This window comes from Medicago truncatula, chromosome 6 (assembly GCF_003473485.1).
Source record: "Medicago truncatula cultivar Jemalong A17 chromosome 6, MtrunA17r5.0-ANR, whole genome shotgun sequence".
Classification (NCBI taxonomy): Eukaryota; Viridiplantae; Streptophyta; class Magnoliopsida; order Fabales; family Fabaceae; genus Medicago; species Medicago truncatula.
In genome coordinates, this window is record NC_053047.1 from 17,287,953 (window position 1) to 17,304,154 (window position 16,202).

General features: G+C 32.9%; 2 protein-coding genes across 2 annotated transcripts; both read left to right on the plus strand.

The window, feature by feature from the left end:
* Nucleotides 1-14,023: 14,023 nt before the first annotated feature.
* LOC112422783 (uncharacterized mitochondrial protein AtMg00310-like) lies at nucleotides 14,024-14,650 on the plus strand. Its single transcript, XM_024786443.1, has one exon. It carries the CDS (start codon nucleotides 14,024-14,026, stop codon nucleotides 14,648-14,650), a length of 627 nt encoding a protein of 208 aa, XP_024642211.1.
* Nucleotides 14,651-14,743: 93 nt separating this feature from the next.
* LOC112422784 (uncharacterized) lies at nucleotides 14,744-15,481 on the plus strand. The gene has a single exon (XM_024786444.1). It carries the CDS (start codon nucleotides 14,744-14,746, stop codon nucleotides 15,479-15,481), a length of 738 nt encoding a protein of 245 aa, XP_024642212.1.
* The last annotated feature ends 721 nt before the right edge of the window (nucleotides 15,482-16,202 follow it).

A 16,202-nucleotide genomic window follows, 5' to 3' on the forward strand; every position in this document is an offset into this window, starting at 1 on the left:
AGAGCTAGACTATCAAAAGAAATATATATAGACCAAGGAAATGAAATACAAAAAAGGAGGGGGACCAAACCAAAAACCTCCTTAATAGGTAACAAACCTAAAGTTAGGCATGCCTAATCTATTTTTTATGTATGGTTCAGTAATGCATGTAGGAACATTCATCCAAACGGTGAAATTATCCAGATTGTGTCCAGTGAAAGCCAAGAGGTCAGCACAAACATTCCGTTCCCTAAAGATGTGAGTGGCAATAAAGTTCATGTTTCTAGTTAGCAGCATACAATTCATCCACCTATTTCTTAAGTGCCAAGGAACTATAGATTGGTTTTTGAATGCCCTAATAACCAACTCAGAGTCCACTTCCAGCCAAAGATTCAACCATTGGTGACTTATAGCAAGCTCAATAGCTCTCATAGCACCTGACAGTTCTGCATGCAAAGAGTTCCCTATTCCAGTATTTTCTCCAAAGCAAATGAGCATCTCTGAATTACAGTTTCTAAATATGCCGCCACAAGAAGACAAACTTCCAGAAGTAGAGCCATCAGTGTTACATTTTGTCCAATTTAGAGGAGGAGGCTGCCATATTACCTCAATAATTTTGGGAGCTCTTGGAGGGTGAAGGGTAACACAAAACTTCTTTAAAATGACAAAATTGGAAATGCTAGGAGAAGCTACCTTCCTAGACAAGTTACCTGTAAGAGAAGCATTGGAAATAATAGAAGCAATAGAGGATCTCCAGTGGATTTTGATATTTTGAAATCTCCTTTGATTCCTTGCATACCAGATACTATTGATGATGTTGATAAGAGAAGCTATGATGACAGTCTTGCACTGGGGGTTCCAGGAGCCGTTGCATATGTTCCATAAATCTTCCTTTGACTGGATATTAATACTACAGTTCAAAATCCCAGCAAACCAACTCCATAAATTAAGAGCAAAAGAGCACTCCAAAAAAAGATGATGAGTAGTTTCAGACATATTGTTGCAAAGAGAGCACATAGATGGCAGATTGCAGCCTTTGTTCATTAGGTTATCATCAGTTGGAAGCTTGTTTAACATGAATCTCCAAACCAACAAAGCCTTAGAGGGAGGGATATCAGGCGACCAGATATGCTTAGCCCAATTCACTTTAGGGAAATTAGTTTTCTTGAATTTATATGCATCCTGCAAAGTTAACTCACCATTATTGCTGTGTTTCCAAATTAACTTGTCTCTGATGCAATGTTTTGGAATCGTAACTTTTGAAGCAAGTAATCTCATATCAGGAAACAAGCTCAAAATATCATCAGGAAAACACCAATTGAAATTCTGCATATAGTTGCGGAGCTTTTTAGGAAGCATATTCAACTGTTGAGAATCAATATCAAAAAGGTCAACTAATGTTTCCCCACACCAATTATCCAGCCAACAGTTAATTGTATCACCATCTCCAACCAACCAGTTAGAGTTGTCAATTAAATTTTGAAATTCAGTTTTTGCACCACTCCAAATTGAAGAATAAACATGATGATGAATGCAAGTAGAGTTTCTGATTACTCTACTTCTTAGAACTTGAGCCCATTGTTCCTCAGATTGAAACAGGTCCCAACAAATTTTCATGTTTGAGGCTGCATTTAAACAAACCAAAGATCTGATCCCTAAACCACCTTCATCATAGTCTGCACAAACCTTTTTCCAAGCCACAGTTACCATTTTCTTCTTATGAATATCACCACTCCAAATGAAATTTTTTATCCATCTCTCCATTTCTCTAAGCAAGCTAATTGGCCAAGAGTATATGCTCATTGTGTGGATAAGCATACCCTGAATGACTGATTTAACAAGTTGCACCCTACCAGCAATAGTTAGTAGAGTAGCTTTCCATAAAATAAATGCATCCAATAAAATAAGTAAAACCATAAAATATTCTTCAAGTCCAACAAAAGCTTATTCTACAACCATATACTTCAAAGAAGAAGAAATTGGTAAAATATTACATCAAAATATCATTTTATTGTCATACTCATCTGGCCCTTGGCATCGAAAACCCGCCACCGGAGACCATCGAGATTACTTCATTTAATTCCTATTGCAGCTCTCTGAAAACACAACAGCAATATTTATCACAATACAATTCCATAAAAGATTCAATTTCATCCCATATAACACTGATTTCAACCTACTAACAGAACAAATACATTTTCACAAACACTTGGCATGCATACTTGAATAAACTAGTGGATTATTTAGGAGCAAATTAAACCTGAGATTTGGCATCAGCACACCGTATCCAAAAATTGGAGGAATTTCATTTTGCGGCTACGAACTCGAGAGAATCACATGTTGCAGGGAAGAATTATCCGAGTTATATATGAAACACATCAATTTCAACATCAATTTGAAATTCAAGTTCAATTTCAACAATAGAAACACATCAATTTCAAAATTAATTTAAAATCTAACAACAACAAATCAATTTCAACATCAGCAAAAGCAACAATTTCAAAATAAATAGCACAAATCTCAGAGAATGAGAACACTAACCCTATCGATGAGAAGAAATGCTAAGAATCGCCATCATCGCTTCTGCTGCTGCGACGTAACCCAATTTAAAGGCTTGACGAAGGTGAGAATCTGCGATTGAGAGATACGGTGGCAATGTGAGACGTGCGAGGTTGTGATACGGTGGCGCGAAGTGAGAAATACGGCAGTGAAGTTGACATATACGGTGGCGAGGTGAGGTTCGCGGCAATTTGCGATAGGAGTGAAGTTTTTGTTCGATCCAGAGAAAGTGAGTTTGTACGAATGGTTTTGTTTGTAAATAATAATAATAATAGTTTTAGTGACGGTTATGACTTCTCCGTAGGTAAAAATGGTCGTACTCTGAAAACTGGCCGTGGCCATAGGTCACTTTTCTTGTAGTGCCGACAAGTCCAATTATACAAAATATATGTAACGAATATACAAAGGGAAAAAAATAAAAAAGAAGATATGTAATGATGAATGTGAATGTGAACAGGAGAAAAGGAGAGATGGAAAGAAAAAGAACCGTAAAAGAGAGATGAATCAGGAACATTGATAAAATTAATTAGTCAAAAAAGAAGAAAAGGAAAAATGACATCAAGAAGATATGTACTAAGATGTTTCCCGTGGATTGCGGCCAAAGGAGTGTCCTCGGCTAATCATTTATTACAGATGAAGATCTAGGTTACCCCCTCATGATTTGAGGGTGTTTACCTTCATGATATCAACCAATTAAATTGAACAATATATATTTGCATTTTTATCTCATATTCAATTAATGTGCTTTTATTTTTCTGATCAAAAAATTTGATGAGATATTTTATTTCCACATTTCAATTGTTTAGAAAAATTTTATTCTTCTCTTTTCATTAATATTTTTTGTTTCAAATTTTTGTTTTTCTACAATTTTTTTGCACCATATCTTTGTTTTTTTCAAGCTTGGATCCGAAAAATAATAATTCCAAAACGTTATTTTTTTCGGACATCCATTATATATTTTTTTCTTAACTAGATTATTATATATTATCATATGCTTGTATCTATCAATATTAGTCTAAACATTATCTTATTTTATCTATAAGATGACCAAATGCTTTTAACTTTAAACAAATATTTTTTTGACAAGTGATAAAAAACAAAAACTTGTTTTAGTTCTTGAGAAAAATTATATGACCTAATTTAGATATAATTCACTTTTATATTTCCAGAAATATAAAGAGATACAAGTTAGTATCTACTTTCTTTACTTTTTTTATCGATGAAAGAAAGATAAAGGAAACAAAATATGATACTAGCCATTTTTTTGAAAGATACTAGCAATTATTTAGTAGTATAGTATAAGAGAAAATTAAATAAAATCATGATAGGAAAGACATGTGTATTTATAAAATATAATAAATATATTTAAACAAAAATTAGATATGATAAAAATAAAAAAATAATTATTTCATTACAATAAATATAAAATATATTCTTTAACAATTTTCAAAATATATCATCCAATTCAGGGGAAGTCAAACATTTTTCAGTCAATGTGATAACCACAATTTTGATTGATCTCTATTTACGTCTCATTGTTGCTCATACATTCAAAATTAAATTTTAAATCATCGTCAAAAAAGGAACAAGCCACATTTCGACTAATCACGGGTTAAATCTCATTATAGTTCATCTGATGTACAAGTAAAATAACTAACAACAGTTCGATTGAAAACGAGTTAAGTCACACAATAGTTAATCTCATTCAGAAGAAAGCTCAAACATTTGTCAGAAGAGTAAGGCTAGCAACACTCTCTTTTGAACATCCTCCCTAATACCCACTCTCTTATTGGTTTAAATCATTGTGGGTCTACACTTTGAAAATTGAACCCCTACAAAGTGGTGGGACATACATTTATTTCATCTAATAAATAAATAAGTGTTAACCACAGTTCGAGTAATTGCGAAGGCTCGCTATATAGTTCATCTGATTCATAAAAAAGGTTTAACCTAGGTTATAAAATGACATGACCATATTTTAATGAGTAAACTACACTCCTCTACCTTGAAATATGCTTAAATTACACTCCACTCCCTCTTATGTTAAATATACACTCTCCCCACCTCTTAAGCAAAACATATTAGAAAACATTTAACATTTAAAATGTATTTTATGTTCTAAGTTATAAAATTAATAACAACATATTTAAATTTAATCATCATTGACACTTAAATTACAAAGAAATGAATTATTTTTTCTTCTTAAATGGTTTTTTCAAATTTGTAGATATTGTAAAAATATTTATTTATGTTAAAATAGATTAAATCGTGTGCATTTAATTATTAAGGTTCATTGTGAAGTTACTAACATTAAAGCGTAAAGATCATTATGTGGGAATACTGATGATCACGTCTCACGGATCATGGTCTAATTTGATTCTCTCCGATTTTAATTTCGATGGTCTAATTTGATTCTCTCACGGATCATAGTTAAAATTGAAATTAAATTACGATTCTAAAAGATAAAAAGTGATAACTAGTTAAACATTATTTAATAATTTGGATCCAAAGATAATTTGGTGATATTTCTATGCTAAATAGAAAATAAATTTTAGAGAATAAAAATCAGAGTAAAATAAAATTAACAAGGGAGCGACCCATGTACATAAAAAATATAAATACTCGATTACTTTTTATTGAAAATATAAAAAATATAAATTAACAAAAAAAACTAAAAATATAACAAAATTTTGTATATTTAATATAAAATACACAAGTTACAATACAATTTTACTATTTCAAACTTCTTAATATATGCAAGTTTAAAATAAATTTGATGTCTAGAAGATGGCTATACTAAATTTAATGTTTTCAAAGATATCTCTTAATTCTCTTCCTCTCAATTACTATGGGTGGTGGCTTAGTCCGTTTACCATTTTGGACATAGGCTAATGTTTTCTTTTCATTTTGTTTGGTCTGTACAGGAGACTTTTGTAATTATTGTTTCGGACACTGTTGTTTTTCTCTTAGTACGTCTTGTGCTAGGAAGGACTCTTTTGAGGTGGTAATATAATTCATTTTAACTTTTAAAAAAAATATATATATCTCTTAATTAAAATAATTAAAGTTGTCATGTAACTTTTCAAAGTTGGCTCCTATAAACAATAATAATTAGCACTTTCATATCTATCTATCTATCTATATATATATATATATATATATATATATATATATATCTATCTATCTATCTATATACATGTATTCTAAACTACACTTTGCTTACATGTCACCACACCAATGCTCCATTTTCTAACTAATTTTCTAAGCATTCACCAAGTGGCTTTCTCTTTTTCTTCATTTTTTACATCTTTATTATGTAACTTCCTATTAATTCATTTGTGTGACTCCTTCCACTACTCATTTTTTATTTATAACCTACAAATTGAATAAATTATTATGTAACTACCAATTAATTTGTGTAACTCATTCCTACAAATTAAACAAATTTGGTGCATAATTTTTCACATTCCCTTTCACCCTTTATAAACACCACTTACCCCACATTCATTTTCTACTCTTTTATGCACATCTCCACCTAGAGAAGTTTTTTCATTGCTCAATTATTTGTCCATTGATTCACCTCTTTAGGTTCATCAAATACTACTTTTCGTTTACCTATGTTTGTTCCCGTTCAATCATATTATTTCTGATTCATCTTCCATTATTTAGAGTTTATTTGAAGTATTCAATCTATTTGTAATTTGTTTTTACGTGGTTTATATCCTTTTGTTTTCTTAGCAGTCAATCAACTGTATCTGGTATGAGGCACCTTTAATCATGTCATTCAATGAATATTGTTCCTATTAGTGTTTGGTGACCATGATATTTAGAGTAAACATAAAAAATTGGTAAATGAATTTCTACCCGTTTGTGTTGTGTGTTTATTGCCTTCTCAACATTTAGCACATTTTGTTAACTATATTTGAAGTGCTGATGTTAAGGCAAATTTCATAGCAATGATGATAGACAACATATACCTAGGTGTGGTTCTTAATTCAGAAAGTTCTTATTAATATATCTTCAACTTATATAGCTTTGGGTAGTATTGTTTAATTTGATAACATAATTTTTCTTATGCAAATCGGAATGTAACAAACTCAGTTTTTTTTTAACTACATGTTTTTTTCCAAAAAAAAAAAGGTTCGACTCCATGTTTTTATAGTTGATGTTGTTATCTTTATTAGGTTCTGTTGATCCAAGTGTAATCGTCTTGGTTTTTATGTTGTCTTCTGAAAGGTTGGGCCTGATGTTTTGTACGCCAAGTAAATCTCAGAGTGTTTCCTCAATGGTACTATTTCTGCTATCATATACAGTTGAACACCTCTCTTAACTACTATTCTAATTCATTTTTGAGCAGTGCTATATCCAGCGAAGGATATGCATAGCGACTGTCCCGAATTAACACGTGCTGTGTTTTAATTAACAGTCAAACATTCAACTTCCTTTTTTAGTGGAAAATATGAGAGGAAAGTGAGGAAATTAAACGGCAAATGCACCTTCGCTATATTTCACGAAAATTCCATTCACTATATCCATCATTCCGCTTCATTTTTTAATGTCGGCCCATTCACGTTGAACCTTCCATTAGCTTGAATTCAATACAACATAAGGTCATTTTTGTTATAACTAATCGGTTACAATTTATTGGATTGGTTGATACATATTCACAACCATATGTTAGGCTATTAAAAGGACTGATTCACCACCATAGCTTACCCTATAGTGTTAGCATACATGCATGGAAAAAAAAAATCACATTTTGTCTTCATTTTCAATTAGTAGAAAATAAAGTTGATATTGCAAAAATAAAGCGATATTTAGCAAAGTTTTAGTCTCAAATAAAAAATCATAAACTGAGTCAATCATCTCTTTAAAACTCTTATTAAAGTATATACACTATCCAAATCATAAATATTTTATTTTAATTTTACTATTGTGCTAAATATTTTTGTTATATATAAATTTTTGTTTGAGTTATCATCACTTTCTCCAACCCCTCTTCAGTTTTATAATAAGGTATTTGTTTATCTTTCTTACTTTTCACACATATCTTAGACTATTTATTGTTTTTTGTACAAGAAGATATACTCAAATTATTCTATTATACAAATTTTTCAGATCCATAGCACTACTCTTCAAATTCTTATAGGGTTAAATATGTTTTTGGTCCTTATAAATGTAGCAATTTTTTGTTTTAGTCTGTCTAAAAGTTTTATTTGACTTTTAGTCCCTCAAAAGTTTTTCATCTTCACTTTTGGTCTCACCTTTTAAGCAAACTTATAGGTAAAATTCATATTTTTGAATAAAAGTTTATAATATTATAAGAATGTCTTCCTAAAAAAAATTAGATTGAACAACACATGAATTAAATATGAATTTTTATATTTTTTTTGGCGTTAAAAATTCTTAATTAATTCATGTTTTGTGAAAAAATTCTTTTTTTAATTGAGTTTTTTACAATATTCTACACATTAATGCACAATTTAATTAAAAAATACAAAAGTTACGCATGAGTTGACATAAAAATAAGGGCTAAAAGTGGTGATTAAAAATTTTATAAGTCGAAGGAAAAATTTAGAAGAACTAAAACAAAAAGTTAGTATATTTTATAGAGATAAAAAAACATACTTAACTCATCCTTTTATATTCTAAATAAACCCGTGCAACGCACGGGTTATAAACCTAGTATATATATATATTCTAAACTACATTTTGCTTACATGTCACTTCACCAATGATCCCCTTTCTAACTTTTATTCTTGATCATTCTACTACTTTGCTTATGTGTCACTCCTTCAAACCATTATACATAATAATTTTGATAAAAAGAGTTACACTAATCAATTGCAATCTTAATAAGAAAGAAGTAATTGAATAGGAATATACACATCAATGTTAACCAAATGTAACTGAACATTATTATTTTAATTAAAAAAAAAACAGAACTTTTACATCCTTCATTCTTATAACCCCTTCAACTACTATTTTTTAAAAACATTGATTATTTGTTATAATATTTACACCATCGCCATTGAATTTGTCTGTTTACATTCTTCCACATAAAGGTTAAAAAGATGTTACATTTTAGCTCATCCATATTTCTCTTTTTCCCTTTCACCTATATGATAACCAACGCAAATCTCATTCCTTTTCTGCTCATTCTGTAGTATTTGTTGATCAATTTTATCATTTACCTCATTTTTTCTTGACTTTTCCACCATGTCTACTATTGATGTCAATAACACCAAACCAACTTTCTACACTTTTCCTCTACCATGCTATCTAAATGTTCTAATCTCATATCATGTTTTTTACTATCACATCATTGAGAAACATTGTGTGTATAAATATGTGATTTTGTGCACCAAATTTTGGGCACCAAATTTTGGGTTTTGTTCATCACCGCATTCAAGCAACAATTGGTTAGTTCATCTTCAATATTGTATTACTTTTTTTTCCACTCATTTTAACTCTTCATCTCTTGATTATTAATTGTTTCTTTGGCATGATAGGGAGTCCAGTTACTTTTAGATTGGTCAAATATTTAAGCTCTATTTTTTTTTTATATGATGTTTGTTAGTCTATTTTTCCGACTTTCTTTTATATTTTCTTTTATTCCTTAATGTGTATGTGGAAAAATTTTATGTGCATTACGAAAATAGGATAGATAATTATTCTATTTTTTATTTTGTTGCACTGTTGTTACTCATGAAGAAGTTTATAAAAAAATGGTTGTTCATCATTAATTTTTCTAAGAAAATATTGGATAGTACCTTTCAATTTGGTATTATATTTCTTTTCTATTTTTTACTTATCATCTATTGGCTATTCATTGGTTTTATGACTTAATAGAGACTCAAGTTACTTTTAGGTTGACCAAATAGTTTATATTTCTGAAGAAGAAAAAATTAAAAAAACTAAAAAGTTACTTTTGATTAGTTAATGAAACGTTATGAAATGTAATGATAATTCCTTATGTCTATATTTATTTTCTTTTTGCAAAAGCACTGCATTTACTTCACTTCATGCAAGTTGTACAATGAATGCATTATAATATATTTTTATTCTATCCTCCTACACACACAAGTTTATTACAAAGCTTCTCATTTTCTTCTTCCATTTCATTTTTTGATAGTTCTGATTCTTTGTTCAAGCTTCATATATGTATATTTCTATAATTTTTTGTTTTCTCTAATGAATATCCTTTCTTTGATTTCACATACATAAGTTTTGAGAAAATGGAGGGTTTTGTTGAGAGTGCACTTCATATATGAAAAGGTGGTTGTTTTTATTGAAATTAAAGCTTTTATTTTTTATTTTTTATTTAACATTGTTATAAGATCAAGAGTCTAAATAAGAAAGTAATTTCAAGCAACACTTCTTAAAAAAGTGTACTAAAAATGTGTACTGAAGCAGGGAGGTTTACCCTCCATGTTTCAAGTAACACTTCTTAAAAAAGTGTACTAAAAATGTGCTAGGAAGGTCATATTAAGAAGTGTACTAAAAATGTGCTTAAAGATTAAATTACTTTTGTCGATTGTACATTTTTTTATTAGTATTTAGCTAAATTCTTTGTAAATTAAATTTGGTTCTTCTTCAAAAAATATTGTCTGTAAGATCTAAACAAGTTTCACGACTATTATTCTATCTAATATAGTAGCCAACAAAAACTCTATTACCTAATACAACTCTTGGATGAATTTGGAAGTGGATTTTAATGTTCATCAAGTGTAATTCCTTTTTCAAAAAACATTCTCCCATATAAAAAAATCTTCTCACATATCTTATAAATTCTCACTCTTTCTTATTCTATCTAATAACTATAATAACAAAAGTAATTTCAAGTAACACTTCTTAATATGTTTTATCCTTTACAAAATTAGTTAAATAAGAAAGATTAAAAAAATAATTGGGCATATGGCCATCCTTTGCACTAAAAAATAAATAATATTCAAGCCTCTTTGTGCTTATTGCTCTCATATCAAGACCAATATAAATGACACATTTTTCCTTATTAATATTTAGCTAACTTCATTGTAAAATAATTAAAATTCTTCTTGAAAAAACACTGACATAATGTTTAACATCTAAAAAAAGTTACATAACTCTATTGAAATCTCTACAACGCACGGGTTATATGTCTAGCTTCATTGAGCTACAAGGAACAACATGTGTACAACAATAGTGGGAGGACAATTGTTGCCGAACTCAGTAATGGATTCAAGTGAGAGCTCAACGAAAAATAACCCACAAATGAAGAACAAAAGAGAAAGAAGAGGGAAATGATTCATAAAAAAATGGATGGATTTCTCGCTCTTACCAATGATTACATGTTGAGATCACATTCTTCTCGGTGCTCAACAGTTATGTAGTGGAACATGGTTCGTTCACTCGACATCAACAGAGAGCAATCTACAACAATTACACCGCCGACATCGTTTATGATGGTGAATACGGATCAAGGATTGATTTACCCTTGGAAACTGTCAATCATAACATGCAGAGTTCAGATTGGGTAGAAGGATTTTATGATTTAAAATATTTAATGTTTTTAGGGTTTGAGTTTTTTTTTTTTTTTCAATTCCTTTTATGTTTTTTTAATGTGAAAAACTGCCTTTTTATGTGTTTGTATTTTTTTATTTTAAAAAAGTCACTATTTAATTTTGATAGAATATATGCTAACTTTTTAGGATGGAACATATGCTATTGGTAATTTTGAATTTTTTACCTTTAAAATATAGGCCTACAAGGTAAAATCCAAGTTTTTACCTTAAATCTTTATTTCATTTTTTTATTGTCAAGTACACTTTCATTCTTTTCATTTCTATCCACTCAGACACATTAATCTTTAAATATGGTTAGTGTCTCTTTAGATAGGCGGCCTGTAAATCACGTTTTGCTTGATATCATGACATAAAACAACTTTAACATATAATCTCTAATTTTTAACTACTTAAAATCAAGGAAAATTTACATCTAATAGCATGCAAATGCGCTTTTGCTTCATCAAACCCAACTCCAAAATTAAAAAAAAATCTTTGCAAAAATAATCTTATTTTAAAAATAAAAAATGACCAACATTTTCTTTTCTTTTCATTTAGGCTAAACTGCAATTTTAACCCCCTAACTTTCACAATGGTGCGATTTTGACCCCCTATTAAAAAAAATTAAATTTTAAACCCCTATGTTTTAGCCCCTTTGCAAAACAGACCTTTTGGTCAATTTTGACCAGGTCAACGCGGAGGTGTCATACCACATGTGTATTTTCCCATTTATTTTTATTCAAAAAGCCAATTGTGTTGATTGTTCTTTAATTAATTTTTCCCAAAACTTCATTAACCTAAAAATCAAAGATCAAGCAGTCGGTAATTGGAGGCTAACAGCTTTCTACGGTTATTCTGACTCAGGCAGACGCAGAGAATCCTGGGACTTGCTTCGCTCCTTAAGCACCCTCCTAGACGATCCCTGGTGCATAATTGGGGACTTCAATGATCACCTCTCGACCTTAGATAAAAGAGGAGGCCCTGAACGCCCTCCATGGCTTATACGTGGCTTCCAAGATGCTGTGAATGACTGCAATTTACTTGATATACCGTTGATTGGTTACCAATTCACTTGGTTCAAAAGTATTGGAACCGAATCCTCGAAAGAAGCCCGTCTTGATAGAGCCCTTGTCACGTCCTCCTGGCAGACACTTTATCCGAATGCAACGCTGCAAACATTGGTTGCTCCAATTTCAGACCACACGCCTCTTTTGCTTCAACTTGATCCATTACCATGGCGCAAACCTTACCGTTGTTTCCGCTTTAACAACGCTTGGTTACTTGAGCCTGAACTTGATTAAATGGTAAAGGATAATTGGGAGCACTATCCTCCTTCGGACATTATAGCTAAGCTCAGGCATTGTTCAGAAGATATTGCATCTTGGAGTAAAAATTTGGTTCCTAATTTTCGACATCTCATCAACAAACAAAGGTCAGCCATTGAAGATTTTCGCAATTCTCATGCTGATGCAAGTGACCCTCACTTGATCTCTATGCAAAATAACATGGCTACTCTTTTACTCCAAGAAGAAGGTTACTGTAAGCAGCGGTCAAAGGTTTTTTGGTTGTCCGATGGCGACACAAATAGCAAATTCTTCCACGCGTCAGCTTCAGCCAGGAAAAGAAGTAACAATATTAAAAAATTACGTGACAGTTCAGGTAACTGGATCACCTCCCATGATGATCTTTGTTCTCTCATTCATGATTACTTCACAGATATATTCATGGCGCGTCACAGTGATCCTCTCCCTATCATATCATGCGTTCAAGATAAAGTATCAGATGATGATAATGCACTTCTCATCCAACCTTTCTCGGAGCAAGAATTTAAAGAGGCAATTTTTAGTATGCATCCGGATAAATCTCCGGGTCCGGATGGTCTAAATCCAGCATTTTACCATCGATTCTGGGAAGATATTGGTGGCGAACTATTTCTAGCAGCATCGAATTGGCTCAGTTCTGGTCACATACCTCCCGATCTTAATGAAACAAATATTGTTTTAATTCCGAAAGGGGACTGCCCTGAAACTATAAAGGATCTTCGTCCTATATCACTGTGCAATATCTTATACAAAATTATCTCGAAGGTCCTTGCCAACCGTCTTCGTCCGTTGATTAGTAAATGGATATCTTTAGAACAGGCGGCTTTTATTCACTCTCGTTCCATCACGGATAACGCATTGACTGCTTTCGAGATCTTGCACCATATGCGTTGTAAATCAAAAGGAAAAAAAGGTGAGGTTGCTTTGAAACTTGACATATCCAAAGCATTTGACAGTGTCAGCTGGTCTTATCTTCAAGCTATTCTTGAAAAGTTGGGTTTTTGTTCTCAATGGATAACTTGGATGATGATGTGTATCACATATGTTGAATATCATGTTATATTTAATGGGGATCGTATTGGACCCATCACACCAGGAAGAGGCCTTAGACAAGGCTGCCCCCTCTCGCCTTATCTTTACATCTTATGTGCTGAAGGCCTCTCTGCCACTATAAAGAATCACGAGCTTAGAGGGAAACTACATGGCACACGCATTTGTCGATCAGCACCACCTGTCAGTCACCTTCTCTTCGCTGATGACAGCTTCTTATTCTGCCAGGCCACCACATCAGAGGCTCAAGCACTCAAGGACATCCTCCTTCATTATAAACACGCTTCAGGCCAAGCAATAAACTACAACAAGTCTGCTATTGCTTTTAGTACCAACACCCAACATGATCTAATCTCCACCATTACTAATATTCTTGGAGTCTATGGTTCTATTGGAAGCGGCAAGTACTTAGGACTCCCCTCTATGGTGGGAAGGAACAAAAAGGCAATTTTCTCTTACTTGAAGGATCGCATATGGAAGAAGTGTCAATCCTGAAATGCTCGTTCTCTATCTCGAGCTGGTAAGGAAATTCTAATTAAATCAGTCGCTCAGGCTATTCCATCTTATTGTATGGGGGCCTTTCTTATTCCTGGTTCTTTGTGTGAGGAATTAGAAAGGATGATGAACTCTTTTTACTGGGGTTCGAAAAAGAATGGCCGTCGGGGTATAAATTGGATGAGATGGGAGAAACTCACTTTGCACAAAAGTCTTGGTGGCCTCGGTTTTCGCAATTTGGAAGCATTCAATCTTTCTATGCTTGGTAAGCAAAGTTGGAAACTCATGACAGACTCAAATTCCTTACTTACTCGTGTCCTCAAAGCCAAATATTTCCCTCGACGGGATTTCTTGGAAGCACCTCTTGGTCATAATCCAAGCTACACATGGAGGAGTCTTTGGAGTAACCAATCATTACTTACGTTGGGCTATAGATGGAAGATTGGTAATGGTTCAAATATAAATGTGTGGCCAATGCCTTGGATTCGCAATCTCCCCTCGCACAAACCTCCAACACTGCCGCCTCCTAACCTTGAAGAGCTCACAGTCAATCAGCTCATGAATCCGGATCTACTGTCATGGAATTATAACCTGGTGCATTCAATTTTTGACCCCCAAGTGGCTGCAGCTGTGACATCCATTCCCCTTTACACTAGACCGATGGAGGACACTAGATTATGGAAGGTATCAACAGATGGATAATACACCGTAAAGTCCGCTTATCGCATTTGCGCTGATCTTCTACATTCATCCACTCATGTGCCATCTAATCCCCCATGGATGACTCTCTGGAACATGAAAATTCCACCACGTGTTTGTTCCTTTCTTTGGCGTCTTGCTCGTCAATGCCTTCCTACCCGTGTTAATCTCACCACCAGGGGTATACCATGCGATGATACGTGTGTGATGTGTGAATCATTGGCAGAATCACATATGCATCTATTCTTTGTGTGCACTAAAGCTATGGACTGTTGGGATCGTATTAATTTGGGAAACCATATTCGCGAGCTGCTGCACCGGGCTAATGATTTTACTATTATGTTGTTTGATTTTCTTGACAGGTTACCCTCATATCAACAACACGCAGCCGCAATGTTACTTTGGAGTTTGTGGAAGAGTCGTAACATAAAGTTGTGGGATTCTTTAGACACTACTACTGCTTCGACTGTTTCTAGAGCGAAGGATACGCTTCACGAATGGAGATGTATGCAACGAGCTAGACCTCAACCTCAAAATCAGGACCACATAACCTCTTGGAAGAAACCTCCAGAAGGTGTCCTAAAGTGTAACATCGATGCCGCAACTTTCAGCCATAACACTGTAACAGGTTTTGGAATGTGCTTTCGAAACTTTAAGGGCCAATTGTTAATGGGGAAATCAGCTCTTCTGCAATCATTTGGTTCTGTCCTAGAAGCTGAAGCTGTTGCTATGCTTGACGCATTACTCACGGCAATTGCAGCTGGCTACCATGATGTCATGTTTGAAACAGACAATAAGATTCTCGCTGATGCCATCAACTCTTCTTTTGTTTAACTTAACGAGTTTGGCAACATTGTATCACAGTGTAGAGACTTATTGTTTACCAATTCCGACTTTGTAGTGTCGTATGTTCGGAGGCAAGCAAATAGGGTCGCTCACAACATAGCTAGAGCATCCTATTCCCAATCTAGCCCCCATATTTTCTATAATGTACCGCTTACTTTGTATTCTTTGATTATGAATGAAATGCATTAACTTTCCTTTGCTCAAAAAAAAAAAAAGCCAATTGTGTAATGCTTGGAAGAAAAAAAAAAGAAAAAAGAAATATAGAAGGTGTTGGCACGTGAGAGCTTCTAACGGCTAAAAACTCCAACCTTAAAAACCCTCAATTCTTCAACCCTTCTTCTTCATCTGTTCTTCTTGATTTTATTCCACCATATCAGGCCACAGAATCTTGTATGATGGCACCACAGAGCATTGAGGAGGACCAAAAAGCATTACCATCCACAAATAATGTTGATAGACCTTCGTATGATGGATATAACTAGAGAAAATATGGAAAGAAGCGAGTATCTTCGAAGTTATTACAAGTGCACATATCCTAATTATCCAGTTAAAAAGAAAGTTGAAAGATCATTAGATGGTGAGATTGCAGAAATTGTTTATAAAGGTGAACACAACCATGGAAAGCCACAACATCAAAAGCGAAACTCGGGAGCAACATCAGGAATGACTTCTGATGGAATGGTTCAAGATAAAGTATGGAGTATCCCCC

Bases quoted from the DNA above. Each gene is read 5' to 3' on its own strand.
- LOC112422783 (XM_024786443.1), top strand. From the start codon at position 14,024: ATGGGGGCCTTTCTTATTCCTGGTTCTTTGTGTGAGGAATTAGAAAGG.
- LOC112422784 (XM_024786444.1), top strand. From the start codon at position 14,744: ATGAAAATTCCACCACGTGTTTGTTCCTTTCTTTGGCGTCTTGCTCGT.